This window comes from Budorcas taxicolor, chromosome 5, assembly GCF_023091745.1.
Source record: "Budorcas taxicolor isolate Tak-1 chromosome 5, Takin1.1, whole genome shotgun sequence".
In the NCBI taxonomy this organism is placed as follows: Eukaryota; Metazoa; Chordata; class Mammalia; order Artiodactyla; family Bovidae; genus Budorcas; species Budorcas taxicolor.
Genome location: NC_068914.1, coordinates 120122230 through 120135696, shown reverse-complemented (window position 1 = coordinate 120135696; position 13467 = coordinate 120122230). Strand labels below are relative to the sequence as shown.

At 38.4% G+C, this 13467-nt stretch overlaps 1 protein-coding gene across 1 annotated transcript in view; it reads right to left on the bottom strand.

The window, feature by feature from the left end:
- SYT10 (synaptotagmin 10) overlaps positions 1-13467 on the bottom strand; it is a 113572-nt gene that overhangs the window by 1225 nt on the left and 98880 nt on the right. The window contains exons 5-6 of the mRNA XM_052640762.1: positions 6219-6390; positions 2052-2181 (exon numbers count right to left, since the gene is read on the bottom strand). Coding sequence (XP_052496722.1) covers positions 2052-2181; positions 6219-6390 — 302 coding nt within the window. The remainder of the gene's footprint in view (positions 1-2051; positions 2182-6218; positions 6391-13467) is intronic.

Genomic DNA, 13467 nt, shown 5'->3' with positions numbered 1-13467 from the left:
CTCCCATGTTTTCACACACAAATTCATGCCTATTTCATAGTTTTTCCTCATCATATAAATGTCTAACTACTTATTGTTGTTCAGTTGCCCTAAACAACAAACAGTCATGTTCGATTCTTCACAACCCCATGGACCGCTGCATGTAACTTACTAGACATAAGCAATTATAATATGCTTTGGGTCATAAAACATCTATCTTTCATTAGTTAAAAGTTGTTGATCACATTATCTCACTTATCCCTACATCATTCCTATAAACTCTGTAAGAGTGTGTATTTCTCTTTTTAAAATATTTATTAATTTTTTGGCTGTGCTGGGTCTTCATTGTGGCATACAGGATCTTTGGTTGTGGAATGAAGATGCTTAGTTGCAACAGTTAAAGCCTAGTTCCCTGACCAGGGATCAAACCTGGGGCCCCTGTGTTGGGAATGCAGAGTCTTAGTCACTGGACAATCGGGGAAGTCCCAGAGGTGTGCATCTCTATTTTCTAAATATAGAGAAATGTAGCAGCAGATAAAGCACGTGATCTGCCCAGGATTAGACAGTCAGAGGGACAAGGGTTAGAACTCATGTCTGCCTTCAGTGTAGTACTCTGCCCAGCAAACTCTGCTCTTATGTCTAGACTCTAATCACTTTTTAAACTAAGTAAAAACAAAAATGAGAATCAGGAAAATAATAGTTAAGCAGCAGCATGTACTTCAGATAATACACGTTGTTGAAATTTAACAACCTTCTCAGGACTTATTGAGTTATAATTTAGGGGAAAGTGCTGTGTGAATGTGTATTTGCATAGCATGTCTGTCTTTTACAATTTACAATAAATGATGAAGTGAGTTAAAGATTTGGAACATTAATGTAATAAAGCAGATAATTTATCTAACATGACATTTCACCTCCTATGTCGGAGCATGTACTGTTTATATAGTATTCATGGAATTTTCCCCATAATGTCTTGAGTAACACAGCCAAAGTCACACTTTTGTGACCAAGCTGAGAATAGAACGAGGGCTCAGTGACATTTAGTTAATTATACTGCTCTGTCTCTCCTATTCAACCTATGCTTAGTGATAGAATAAGAAGCAGAATCTTATCCATGGGAGAGATGGCAATGTATACATCACTTATTATTACTGCGTGGTTATCATAAACTTTTGTAATGGATTGCATAAAGTCTACCTCTTATCAACTCACAATTAATTAGGTCATATAAATAATTTATTTTGAGGTTCTTCAAGATATCCCAGTCTTTGGAAAATAAAATCACTTCACCTAGCAACATTCAATGTATTGAATAGACCAACAACTGCTTTCATGGCTAAAAATTCTGATAGAAACTGGTATTGATATCACTTCTAGTTAATATAACTATTGGTATTAGTTATATTTAGAACAACATTGTGCTAAGCTGTGTTAAGTACTTCATAGTCAGCAGTTCATCTAGTTTTACTCTAAGTTTACTGCTAGTAAGTAGTAATAACAGAAACTTAGGTTTATGTCTTGCCCAAGGTTCTCTAATATGTGGTCACACAGCAGAGCCAGGTTTTCAACTTAGGCAAACGGATGCCTCAATATTTTTAAAAACAATCTGTGAGACTTTTTACTTCCTGAACAGAGCCAGTAACTCTATACCCGCCCCGTTATATGTTAAGTGACATCTTTATTTAGGGATTCTTGGGAAGTTTAGGTGAGGTGGCTGTTTTCACAAGAGAAGCAAAAAAATTCAGTTTGCAGGTAATAATAAATTTACTTCATTGCTCCACCACTTAATGACACAAATTTTCAGACTATGTAGAGAAAATAACAGATTTGTAGTTTTTATGGACTTATTCTAAAGGAATATCAAACTCAGAAAATTTAGTTATTTTTAAAAACCAACAAGACATACAGAACTTTGCATACTGGATAACAGGGTCTGTGGGACAAAAACAAGAGCAAATAGCTATTTTTTTTAAAAGGTGAATATGTAAAATGTTAGTGAAATGTTAGCAGATAAACAATATTTAAATAAGAGATAAAGAGGAAAGTAGATGCGAGAGAGGTGCAGCGCTTACCTCCAGCAAGGGGTGCCAATGTGTTATTGGTTTTCGGTGATAGGTCAACATTTCATTCCAGTGGTCTCGCCCAAGACCCTCAGCGTCCAGTCCTGTTCTACACACTCCTATGACCTCATTGTGTCCTACCCTATGATTTGGAGAATATTTTACTTTCATTCCAATATTCAAAGATAAGTTTCACACACCTTAACAGAATTTTAAGCACAATTAAAGCAGTAGATTTTGTGATAAGTTCTAGATAATTTTACATATTAAACTACTTCAGGTCTAATGTAGAGTCTTAAGTAAGTTAAAACTTACTAAACAAGATTGGGCTTCCCAGATGGTTCTAGTGGTAAACCCAATTGCCAACGCAGGAGATATGAAATATACAGGTTCGATTCCTAGGTCAGGAAGATCCCCTGAAATCGGTCATGGCAACCCACTTCAGTGTTCTTGCCTAGAGAATCCCTTGGACAGAGGAGCCTGGTGGGCTACAGTCAATAGGGTTGCAAAGAGTAGAACACAACTGAAATGACTGAGCAGGATCAGCATTCAAAAATGAATTTGTAAAAGGACTATACACAACTATTTTAGTGCTTTATTTTAATCTGTAAATTAAGCACATTTCACAATAATAGGAGTGTGAATGAGAAATGCCAGTTGGTCCTTACCTATATGATGAGTTTCTTTCTCGGAAGCAGACCTATTAACTTTAAGTGATGTAACTCTAATCTCCTTTTCCCAAAGGGCTTAATGTTTTATAATGATGCATAAATTACTCACAAAGAGTTCAATATAAATGAGCTTGTATAAATGACCATAATTAATTGATTTTAAATGATATGTCAGTGAATGTTACCACTGGTATAATAAATAAACAGGGAAGGGCTACATTTTGAACCATGGCATTTAACTTACTACATAGCATCAGAGCATAGTGAACATTCTTGTTTTCCATTCCTGCCTTGTTTTCATAGCAATAAATCAAAATAATAATGATAGTTCATGTTTTTGAGAGCTTATCATGTGTGAGACACTTTTCTAAGTAATTTAAATCTACTGACTCACTTAATCTTTACATCATGACCATGAATATCATTATTATCAACTCATTTTGCAGACAAAGAAGTTAAAAACTCAGAAGGGACCTGCCTGCCTTTGTACACTTACTAAGAGATAGAAGACTTGAATCAAAAGAGTTGACCCAAACACACATGGGGTAAGCTGCTTCTTAAGAACAGAATGCAAGTTAAAGGCATTTTTTTCTAGCATTATTTTGACATAAACTCTAAGGAGATTTTTGAGATAATTTTAGGACATTTCTCACTGTCACGGATGTATTAATTATACAATTAACTAATGATGTAGTAATTAATTGATGTATTATGGCAGAAAGCAAAGAGGAACCAAAGAGCCTCTTGATGAAAGTGAAAGAGGAGAGTGAAAAAGCTGGCTTAAAACTCAACATTCAAAAAACTAAAGATCATGGTATCTGGTCCCATCATGTCATGACAAATAGATAGGGAAATAATGGAAACAGTGACAGACTTTATTTTGGGGGGCTCCAAAATCACTGTATCTGGTGACTGCAGCCATGGAATTAAAAGACAATTGCTCCTTGGAAGAAAAGCTATGAACAACCTAGCTGCTACTGCTGCTAAGTCGCTTCCGTTGTGTCTGACTCCATGCGACCCCAGAGACAGCAGCCCACCAGGCTCCCTGTCCCTGGGATTCTGCAGGCAAAAACACTGGAGTGGGTTGCCATTTCCTTCTGCAATGCATGCAAGTGAAAAGTGAAGGTGAAGTCACTCAGTCGTGTCCGACTTGTAGCGACCCCATGGACTGCAGCCTACTAGGCTCCTCTGTCCATGAGGTTTTCCAGGCAAGAGTACTGGAGTGGGGTGCCATTGCCTTCTCTGATGAACAACCTAGACAGCATATTAAAAAGCAAAGACCTTACTTTTTCGACAAAGGTCTGTCTAGTCAAAGCAATGGTTTTTCCAGGAGTCATGAATGAATGTGCAAGTTGGACCATAATGAAAGCTGAGCACCAAAGAATTGATGCTTTTGAACTGTGGTGTTGAGAGTCCCTTGGACAGCAAGAAAATCCAACCAGTCCATCCTAAGGGAAATCAGTCCTGAATATGGAAGGACTGATGTTGAAGCTGAAACGCTAATACTTTGGCCACCTGATGTGAAGAGCTGACTCATTAGAAAAGATACTAATGCTGAGAAGGCTCAAAGGCAGGAGGAGAAGGAGACAATAGAGGATGAGATGGTTGGATGGCATCACCAACTCGATGGACATGAGTTTGAGCAAGCTCTGGGAGTTGGTGATAGACAGGGAAGCCTGGCATGCTGTAGTCCATGGGGTCTCAAAGAATAAGACACTGCTGAACGACTGAGCTGAACTGACTGAATTTCAGAAGAGATTGGAAGATGATATTTAATCATAGTGTCCACTGTTATACAATTAAGGATATTCAGGATTCTTGAGTATAAATTCCTTAATTCAATTATTCACTTTCTCAGTATGCAACAAATATTTATTGAGATTCTTAAAGGAGCCACAGGTTTTTCCTAGACACTGGGGATAAAACAACAAACAAGTCATTGCCCTCAAAGAGTTTACAACCTATTGAATTAATGTCATTAGCAGACTAAAAGGTAGATAAGGAAAAACACAGTTTGAGCAAACTCTGGTAGTTGATGATGGACAGGGAAGCCTGTGTGCTGCAGTCCATGGGGTCACAAAGAGTCAGAAACGACTGAGTGACTGAACTGAACTGATGCTTAGTATCTTTCCCCTAAAAATGAAGTCCCTCAAAAGTATATTTTTATAAATAACTTTAAAAATTCATTTTACAGATTTTCAGGGTCCACTTCCCTAAAGTTATTTGGGTGACAAATGCTCAGTTGTATCTACCTACAGTCTTTGCTGTGAGAAATCAATGGGAGTAATTTTTTGATAAAGTGTAAGAAGGGGTTCTGATCGAAACACAGTAATATTTTTAGAGTTTGCCATTTCAACTAGAAATTCAAGATTTTCCCCTCTCTCTTTAAACAGTGTAGGCTTTTCTATAAACTGTGGTTTAAACTAATAGTACAAATCATCTTATCTTTCAGTACTTCATTTTTCTAGCTGTCATCCAGAGTATACATTTTTAATGTCTCTGTTATAGGGTCCTGGCTACTACCGTTTGCATAATAATACAAAATGGACACTCTGAATATTTATGTATGTTTATTCTGTACCACTTGTGTTATCTCTAGAACAAAAAAAGACACTATCTATGTGCTGATAATTTTGTAGCTTAAATATACAAGATTCATTTTTGAAAGCCTTATAAATATAAAAAGAAAACAATAAGAAGAATTATATAGCAAAGAACTTCAGTGGAACACAAGTTCAGAGGAAGAAGAGATTGGTTAGCCAAGAAAGACGCAGAAGTGGTGACTCAAGCAGAGCTGTGAACCATGAATGGAATGAGATAAACTGAGCAGGGCAACATTTCAGATAAGAAAGGAGTAGGTGCTGCAACAGGAAGAAGATTTAGTGCTTTACTCAGGAGTTACCTATTGATTTTATGAAAGGAGAAGTAATCAAAGTGTGTGAGCTAGAAGAACTATCCATAAAGCAATGATTTAAGATTAGTGTGAAACCTTCAAGGCAATAACAATATGGACAATATTCACCTTCCACTCTTAGTACTCACTGTTCACAATCCCACATTATACTAATGTTTTAAAAATGGAAAAGTGAATATCTAAGAGAAAACTTGCCCTTTACACAGCTAACTAATGATAGAGCTCAGGTAAGCATCATGATATTCATATTCCAGCCCACTTGGAAAAGCAAAATCCATTGATTGTAATTTATGCTGTTACTATTTAAAAAAAAAAAAACTTCACAAAAGTGTTTCTTATAATGTATCCCATACAACTTCCACACCCATTATGTCACAATACTCAGGTAACCTGTCCTTCAACTTCAGAATCATGTCCTTTGGAAAAGAAAAATGAAATGTTATAGCATAGAATAAAGTAAATTTTGAATGAATAATTTTTCCATTTTCCAATTTAAATTAAAATTCTTATAGCAGAAAATAACCCCAAAAGCTGAATTTGGTCCACATATGACTAAATGTAGCAATTACTCTGTGAGTAGAAAAATAAACATACCTATCATAATCCATGACTGCAATGGAAAGGCTGACCTGGTCCACATTCTCCGGAGGGATGTCGAAAATAATTGCCTCATTGTACACAGGGTTTAGAGTGTTTTTCTTCGTGGTCGTCTTCTTCTTTTTTAATCTTCTACCCTCACACATAAGAGACACTTTGACATAAGGATCTAGCAATAGAAAGGTAGTTTTAATAAAATGCAAATAGTAGTATAAAGCATAAATAAAAACTGTGGTTAATTTTATTAAATAAGGAAAGTGGTATAGTATATCCTATAATGGTATATTATGTCCTATAGTTTCAATTATACCAAAGAAATTCTTGCACTGTTAAGAAAGTTCTAGGACCTGCAAAAGATTTCCCAACCTGGGGATCCAGCAAAAGGACTGAGAACTCCCAGAGACTTTGACTTTGGAGGCCAGTGGGATTTGATTACAGAACTTCCACTGGACTGGGGAAAGAGACTCTTGGAGGGCATAAACAACACCTTGTGCCCACCAGGATCCAAAAGAAAGGAGCAGTGTCCCCATAGGAGACTGAGCCAGACCTGCATGTGTGTGTCCAAGAGTCTCTGGAGAAAGCATCGGTCAACAGTGGCCTGCTGTGGAGTCAGGGACACTGAGTACAACAGTGCAGGCATAAGTTCTTTTGAAGGAAGTCTCCATTATCACCATTACCCCTACCATAGTTTGCCCTCAGCCAAACAACAGGAAGGGAACACAGCCCCATTCACCAACAAAAAATTGGATTAAAGATATACTGAGCATGGCACCACCTATCAGAACAAGAACTAGATTCCCCCACAGTCAGTCTCTCCCATCAGGAAGCTTCTTATCCTTCTCCATCAGAAAGCAGATAGAATGAAAACCACAATCACAGAAAACTAACCAAACTGATCACATAGAACACAGCCTTGTCTAACTAAATGAAACTTTGAGCCATGCCATGTAGGGCCACCCAAGATGAATGGATCATGGTGTAGAGATCTGACAAAACATGGTCTATTGGAGAAGGAAATGGCAAACCACTTCAGTATTCTTGCCTTGAGAACCCCGTGAACAGCATGAAAAGGCAAAAGGATAAGACATTGAAAGATGAACTCCTCAGATAGGTAGGAGCCCAATATACTACTGGAATAGTGGATAAATAACTCTTGAGAAACCTATATGCAGGTCAGGAAGCAACAGAACTGAACATGGAACAATAGACTGGTTCCAAATAGGAAAAGGAGTACGTCAAGGCTGTATATTGTCACTCTGCTTGTTTAACTTATATGCAGAGTACATCATGAGAAATGCGGGGCTGGAAGAAGCACAATCTGGAGTCAAGACTGCCGGCAGAAATATCAATAACCTCATATATGCAGGTGGCACCACCCTTATGGCAGAAAGTGCAGAGGAACTAAAAAGCCTCTTGATGAAAGTGAAAGTGGAGAGTGAAAAAGTTGGCTTAAAGCTCAACATTCCAAAAATAAGATCATGGCATCTGGTCCCATCACTTCATGGCAAATAGATGGGGAAACAGTGGAAAACAATGGCAGACTGTTTTTCTGGGGCTCCAAAACCACTGCAGATGGTGACTGCAGCCATGAAATTAAAAGACGCTTACTCCTTGGAAGAAAAATTATGACCAACCTAGATAGCATATTCAAAAGCACAGACACTACTTTGCCAACAAAGGTCCATCTAGTCAAGGCTATGGTTTCTCCAGTGGTCATGTATGGATGTGAGAGCTGGACTGTGAAGAAAGCTGAGAGCCAAAAAATTGATGGTTTTGAACTGTGGTGTTGGAGAAGACTCTTGAGAGTCCCTTGGACTGCAAGGAGATCCAACCAGTCCATTCTGAAGGAGATCAGCCCTGGGAGTTCTTTGGAAGGAATGATGCTAAAGCTGAAACTCCAGTACTTTGGCCACCTCATGTGAGGAACTGACTCATTGGAAAAGACTCTGATGCTGGGAGGGATTGGGGGCAGGAGGAGAAGGGGACGAAGAGGATGAGATGGCTGGATGCATCACCGACCCGATGGATGTGAGTTTGAGTGAACTCCGGGAGATGGTGATTGACAGGGAGGCCTGGCATGCTCCGATTCATGGGGTTGCAAAGAGTTGGACACAACTGAGCGACTGAACTGAACTGAACTGAACTGAACTCCAGAAAGATGGAGAGACAGAGCCAAAGTGAAAACAATGCCCAGATGTGAATGTGACTGGTGATGGAAGCAATGTTTGATGACTTCCTATGAATAATATTGCACTGGGAACTGGAATGTTAGGTCTATGAATCAAGGTAAATTGGAAGTGGTCAAACAGGAGATGGCAAGAGTGACCATTGACATTTTATGAATCAGTGAACTAAAATGAACCAGAATGGGTGAATTTAATTCAAATGGTTATTATATCTACTACTGTGGGCAAGAATCGCTTAGGAAAAAATGGAATAGCCCTCATAGTCAACAAAAGAGTCCGAAATGAAGTACTTGGGTGCAATCTCAAAAATGAAAGAATGATCTCTATTCATTTACAAGGCAAATCATTCAATATCAGAGTAACCCAAGTCTATGCTCCAACCACTTATGCTAAAGAAGCTGAACAGTTCTGTGATGATCTACCAGATCTTTTAGAACTAACATCCACACACACACAAAAAAATGTACTTTTCATCATAAGGGACAAGAATGCAAAAATAAGAAGTCAAGAGATACCTGGAGTAACAGGCAAGTTTAGTCTTGGAGTATAAAACAAAGCAGGGCAAAGGCTAACAGAGTTTTGCCGAGATAACACACTGTTCATAGCAAACATCCACTTCCAAAAACACAAGAGGCAACTCTACAAATGAACATCACCAGATGGTCAATATTGAAATGAGATTGATTATTTTCTTTGCAGCTGAAGATGTAAAAGCTCTATACAGTCAGCAAAAACAATCTTCTGTGGCTCAGATAGTGAACTCCTTATTACAAAATTTAGGCTAAAACTGAAGACAGTAGGGAAAACCACTAGACCATTCAGGTATGACCTAAATCAAATATCTTAATTATACAGTGGATGTGACAAACAGTTTCAAGGGATTAAATCTTATACACAGAATACCTGGAAAACTGTGGACAGAGATTCATGACATTGTAGAGAAGGTGGTGATCAAGACCATCCTCAAGAAAAATAAAGGCAAAATGGTCACCTGAGGAGACTTTACATATTGCTAAGAGAAGAAGAGAAGCTAAAGGCAAAGGAGAAAAGGAAAGATATACCCATTTGAATGCAGAGTTCCAAAAAATAACAAGGAGAGATAAGAAAACCTTTCCCAGTGATCAATGCAAAGAAATAGAGGAAAACAATAGAATGTAAAAGACTAGCTATCTCTCAAAGAAAATTAGAGACACCAAGGGAATATTTCATGCAAAAATGGGCACAGCAAAGGACAGAAAAGGTAAGGACCTAACAGAAGCAGAAGATATTAAGAGGTGGCAGGAATACACATAAGAACTATACAAAAAAGATCTTAGTGACCAGGGTAACCACAATGGTATGATCACTGACCTAGAGCCATGTATCCTGTATTGAGAAGTCAAGTAGGCCTGAGGAAGCATCACAATGAACAAAGCTAGTGGAGGTGATGGAACTACAGTTGAGATATTTCAAATCCTAAAAGATGATGCTGTGAAAGTGCTGCACTCAGTATGCCAGCAAATTTGGAAAACTCAGCAGTGGCCGCAGGACTGGAAAAGGTCAGTTTTCATTCCAATCCCAAAGAAACGCAACGTCAAAGATTGTTTAAACTACCGCACCATTGCAGTCATCCCATGTGCTGGCAAAGTGATGCTCAGAATTCTACAAGCCAGACTTCAGCAGTACATGAACTGAGAACTTCCAGATGTTTAAGCTGGACTTAGAAAAGCCAGAGGAACTGGAAATCAAATTGCCAACATCCACTGGATCATCTAAAAAGCAAGGAAGTTGCAGAAAAACATCTACTTCTGCTTTATTCACTATGCCAAAGCCTTTGACTGTATGGATCATAACAAACAGTGGAAAATTCTAAGAGATGGGAATACAAGACCAATTTATCTGCCACCTCCAAAATATGTATGGAGGTCAAGAAGCAACAGTTGGAATCGGACATGGAACAAAGGACTGGTCCCAAATTGGGAAAGGAGGACATCAAGGTTGTATATTGTCACACTGCTTATTTAACTTATATGCAGAGTACATCATGAGAAATGCTGGGCTGGATGAAGCACAATCTGGAATCAAGATTGCTGGGAGAAATATCAATAACCTCAGATATGCAGATGACACCACCCTTATGGCAGAGTGAAGAGGAACTAAAGAGCCTCTTGATGAAAGTGAAAGAGGAGAGAGAAAAAGGTGACTTAAAACTCAACATTGAAGAAACAAAGATCATGGCATCTGGTCCCATCACTTCACAGCAAATAGATGGGGAAAAAATGGAAACAGTGTCAGACTTCATTTTGGGGGGCTACAAAATCACCGCAGCCATGAAATTCAAAGACACTTTCTCCTTGGAAGAAAAGCTATGAACAACCTAGACAGCATATTTAAAAGCAGAGACATTGCTTTGCCGACAAAGGTCTGTCTAGTCAAAGCTATGATTATTCCAGTAGTCACATATGGATGTCAGAGTTGGACTATAAGGAAAGCTGAGCACCAAAGAATTGATGTTTTTGAACTCTGGTGCTGGAGAAGACTCTTGAGAGTCCCTTGGACTGCAAGGAGATCCATCCTGTCTATCCTGAAAGAAACAAGTCCTGAATATTCATTGGAAGGACTGATGCTGAGGCTGAAGCTCCAATACTTTAGTCACTGATGGGAAGAACTGACTCGTTAGAAAGACCTTGACACTGGGAAAGATTGAAGGCAGGAGCAGAAGGGGATGACAGAGAATGAGATGGTTGGATGGCCTCATTAACTCAATATACATGAGTTTGAGCAAACTCCATTATTGGTGATGGACAGGGAAGCCTGGTGTGCTGCAGTCCCTGGGGTCCCAAAGAGTTGGACATGACTCAACAACTGAACTGACTGACTGATGTCCTATTGTATTACTAGTTTTATAATTTAACGGCATAACTGGGGGCAACAGAATAAGACTTCTTATTGAATGAGCTAGAAAAGAATTCGCTCATCACTGTGTTTAATATAACAGAGAAAACCCACTATTTTACCAAGAACCAGTCTAAATTATAATGTGTCTTTTAGTTATTTGAGGGCATGTTTTATTGTAAGAGATATCTAAGGAATATAATCCCAATAGGAAAAATTGTATTTATTTCCTTCAAAGTGATTTAGAATTAGAAGACTAAAATTTATAAAATAGCAACATTGTATATAGATAAGTATATATAATCGCAATGAATTGAAATTAGCAAAACTATACTTGTTAGAACTATCTTGAATTGTTGGAAAAGGCACTAAATTTAGAGGTTCTGTTTCAGTCATCATGCTTGATAAAGAGTTTGGATTGAAGGAATGATTGCTACAAATCATTTATTAAATGTTCAGCCATATAAAATGAAAAAAGGTAATATTTGGTTTATATATATTCTCAAGGAAGTTTCCTCAAATGTATTGTCTGTATGATGCCAATAGGGAGAGAAAATTTCATTTAGGCTATATTTTTATGGGCCAAAGAGGACAAATAATTGGTAACAACTTCTACCCTAGCTGATTTATCTCTACTCTTAACTCCGATCACCTTAATTATAAAACTGCCACAGTACTATAAAAAATCATACAATATTTGCAACAAGGAGTTCATGATCTGAACCACAGTCAGCTCCCAGTCTTGTTTTTGCTGACTGTTTAGAGCTTCTCCATCTTCAGCTGCAAAGAAAATAATCAATCTCATTTCAATATTGACCATCTGGTGATGTCCATGTGTAGTGTCATTTCTTGTGTGGTTGGAAGAGGGTGTTTGCTATGAGCATTGCATTATCTTGGCAAAACTCTGTTAGCCTTAATTTACCTGTTACTAGAGGTTTCTCTTCACTTCCTGGGCTTCCCTGTTAGCTCAGAGGTTAAAGCGTCTGCCTCCAATGAGGGAAACTCGGGTTCGATCCCTGGGTCGGGAAGATCCCCTGGAGAAGGGAATGGCAACCCACTCCAGTATTCTTGCCTGGAGAATCCCATGGACAGAGGAGCTTGGTAGGCTACAGTCCACGCGGTCACGAAGAGTCAGACACAACTGAGTGACTTCACTTTCACTTTCTCTTGACTTCCTACTTTTGCATTCCAGTCCCCTATGACGAAAAGTACAACTTTTTTGGATGTTAGTTCTAGAAGGTCTTGTAAGTTTTCGTAGAACCATGAATGCCAGCTTATCTGGCATTAGTGGTTGGGGCACAGTCTTGGATTACTCTGATACTGAATTGTTTGCCTTGGAAATGAACAGAGATCATTCTATCCTTTTGAGATTGCACCCAAGTGCTGCACTTTGGACTTTTGTTGACTATGAGGGATACTCCATTTCTCCTAAGGGATTCTTAGAAGAATAGTAGTAGACATAGTGGCCCACAGTAGTAGATATAATGGTCACCTGAATTAATTTTGCCCATTCCAGTCCATTTTCTTTCACTGATTCCTAAAATCATGATGTTCACTCTTGCCACCTCTTGCTTTGCCACTTCCAATTTACCTTGATTCATCGACCTAACATTCAAGTTTCCTATGCAATCTTGTTCTTTACAGCATCAGACTTTACTTCCATCACTGGTCACATCCACAACTGGGCATTGTTTTCATTTTGGCTCTGTCTCTTCATTCTTTCTGGAGTTATTTCTCCAAAACATTAAAAAAAACAAAACTAAACAAAACTAAGATCATGGCATCTGGTCCCATCACTTCATAGCAAATAGATGGGGAAACAATGGAAACAGTGGCAGACTTTATTTTCTTAGGCTCCAAAATCACTGCAGATGGTGATTGCAGCCATGAAATTAAAAAACACTTACTCCTTGGAAGAAAAGCTATAACCAACCTAGACAGGATATTAAAAAGCAGAAACATTACTTTGCTGACAAAGTCTGTCTAGTGAAAGCTATGTTTTTCCAGTAGTCATGTATGGATGTGAGAGCTGGACCATAACGAAAGCTGAGCACTGAAGAATTGATGCTTTTGAACTGTGGTGTTGAAGAAGACTCTTGAGAGTCCCTTGTACTGTAAAGAGATCCAACCAGTCAATCCTTAAAGAAATCAGTCCTCAATAGTCATTGAAAGGACTGAAGCTGAAG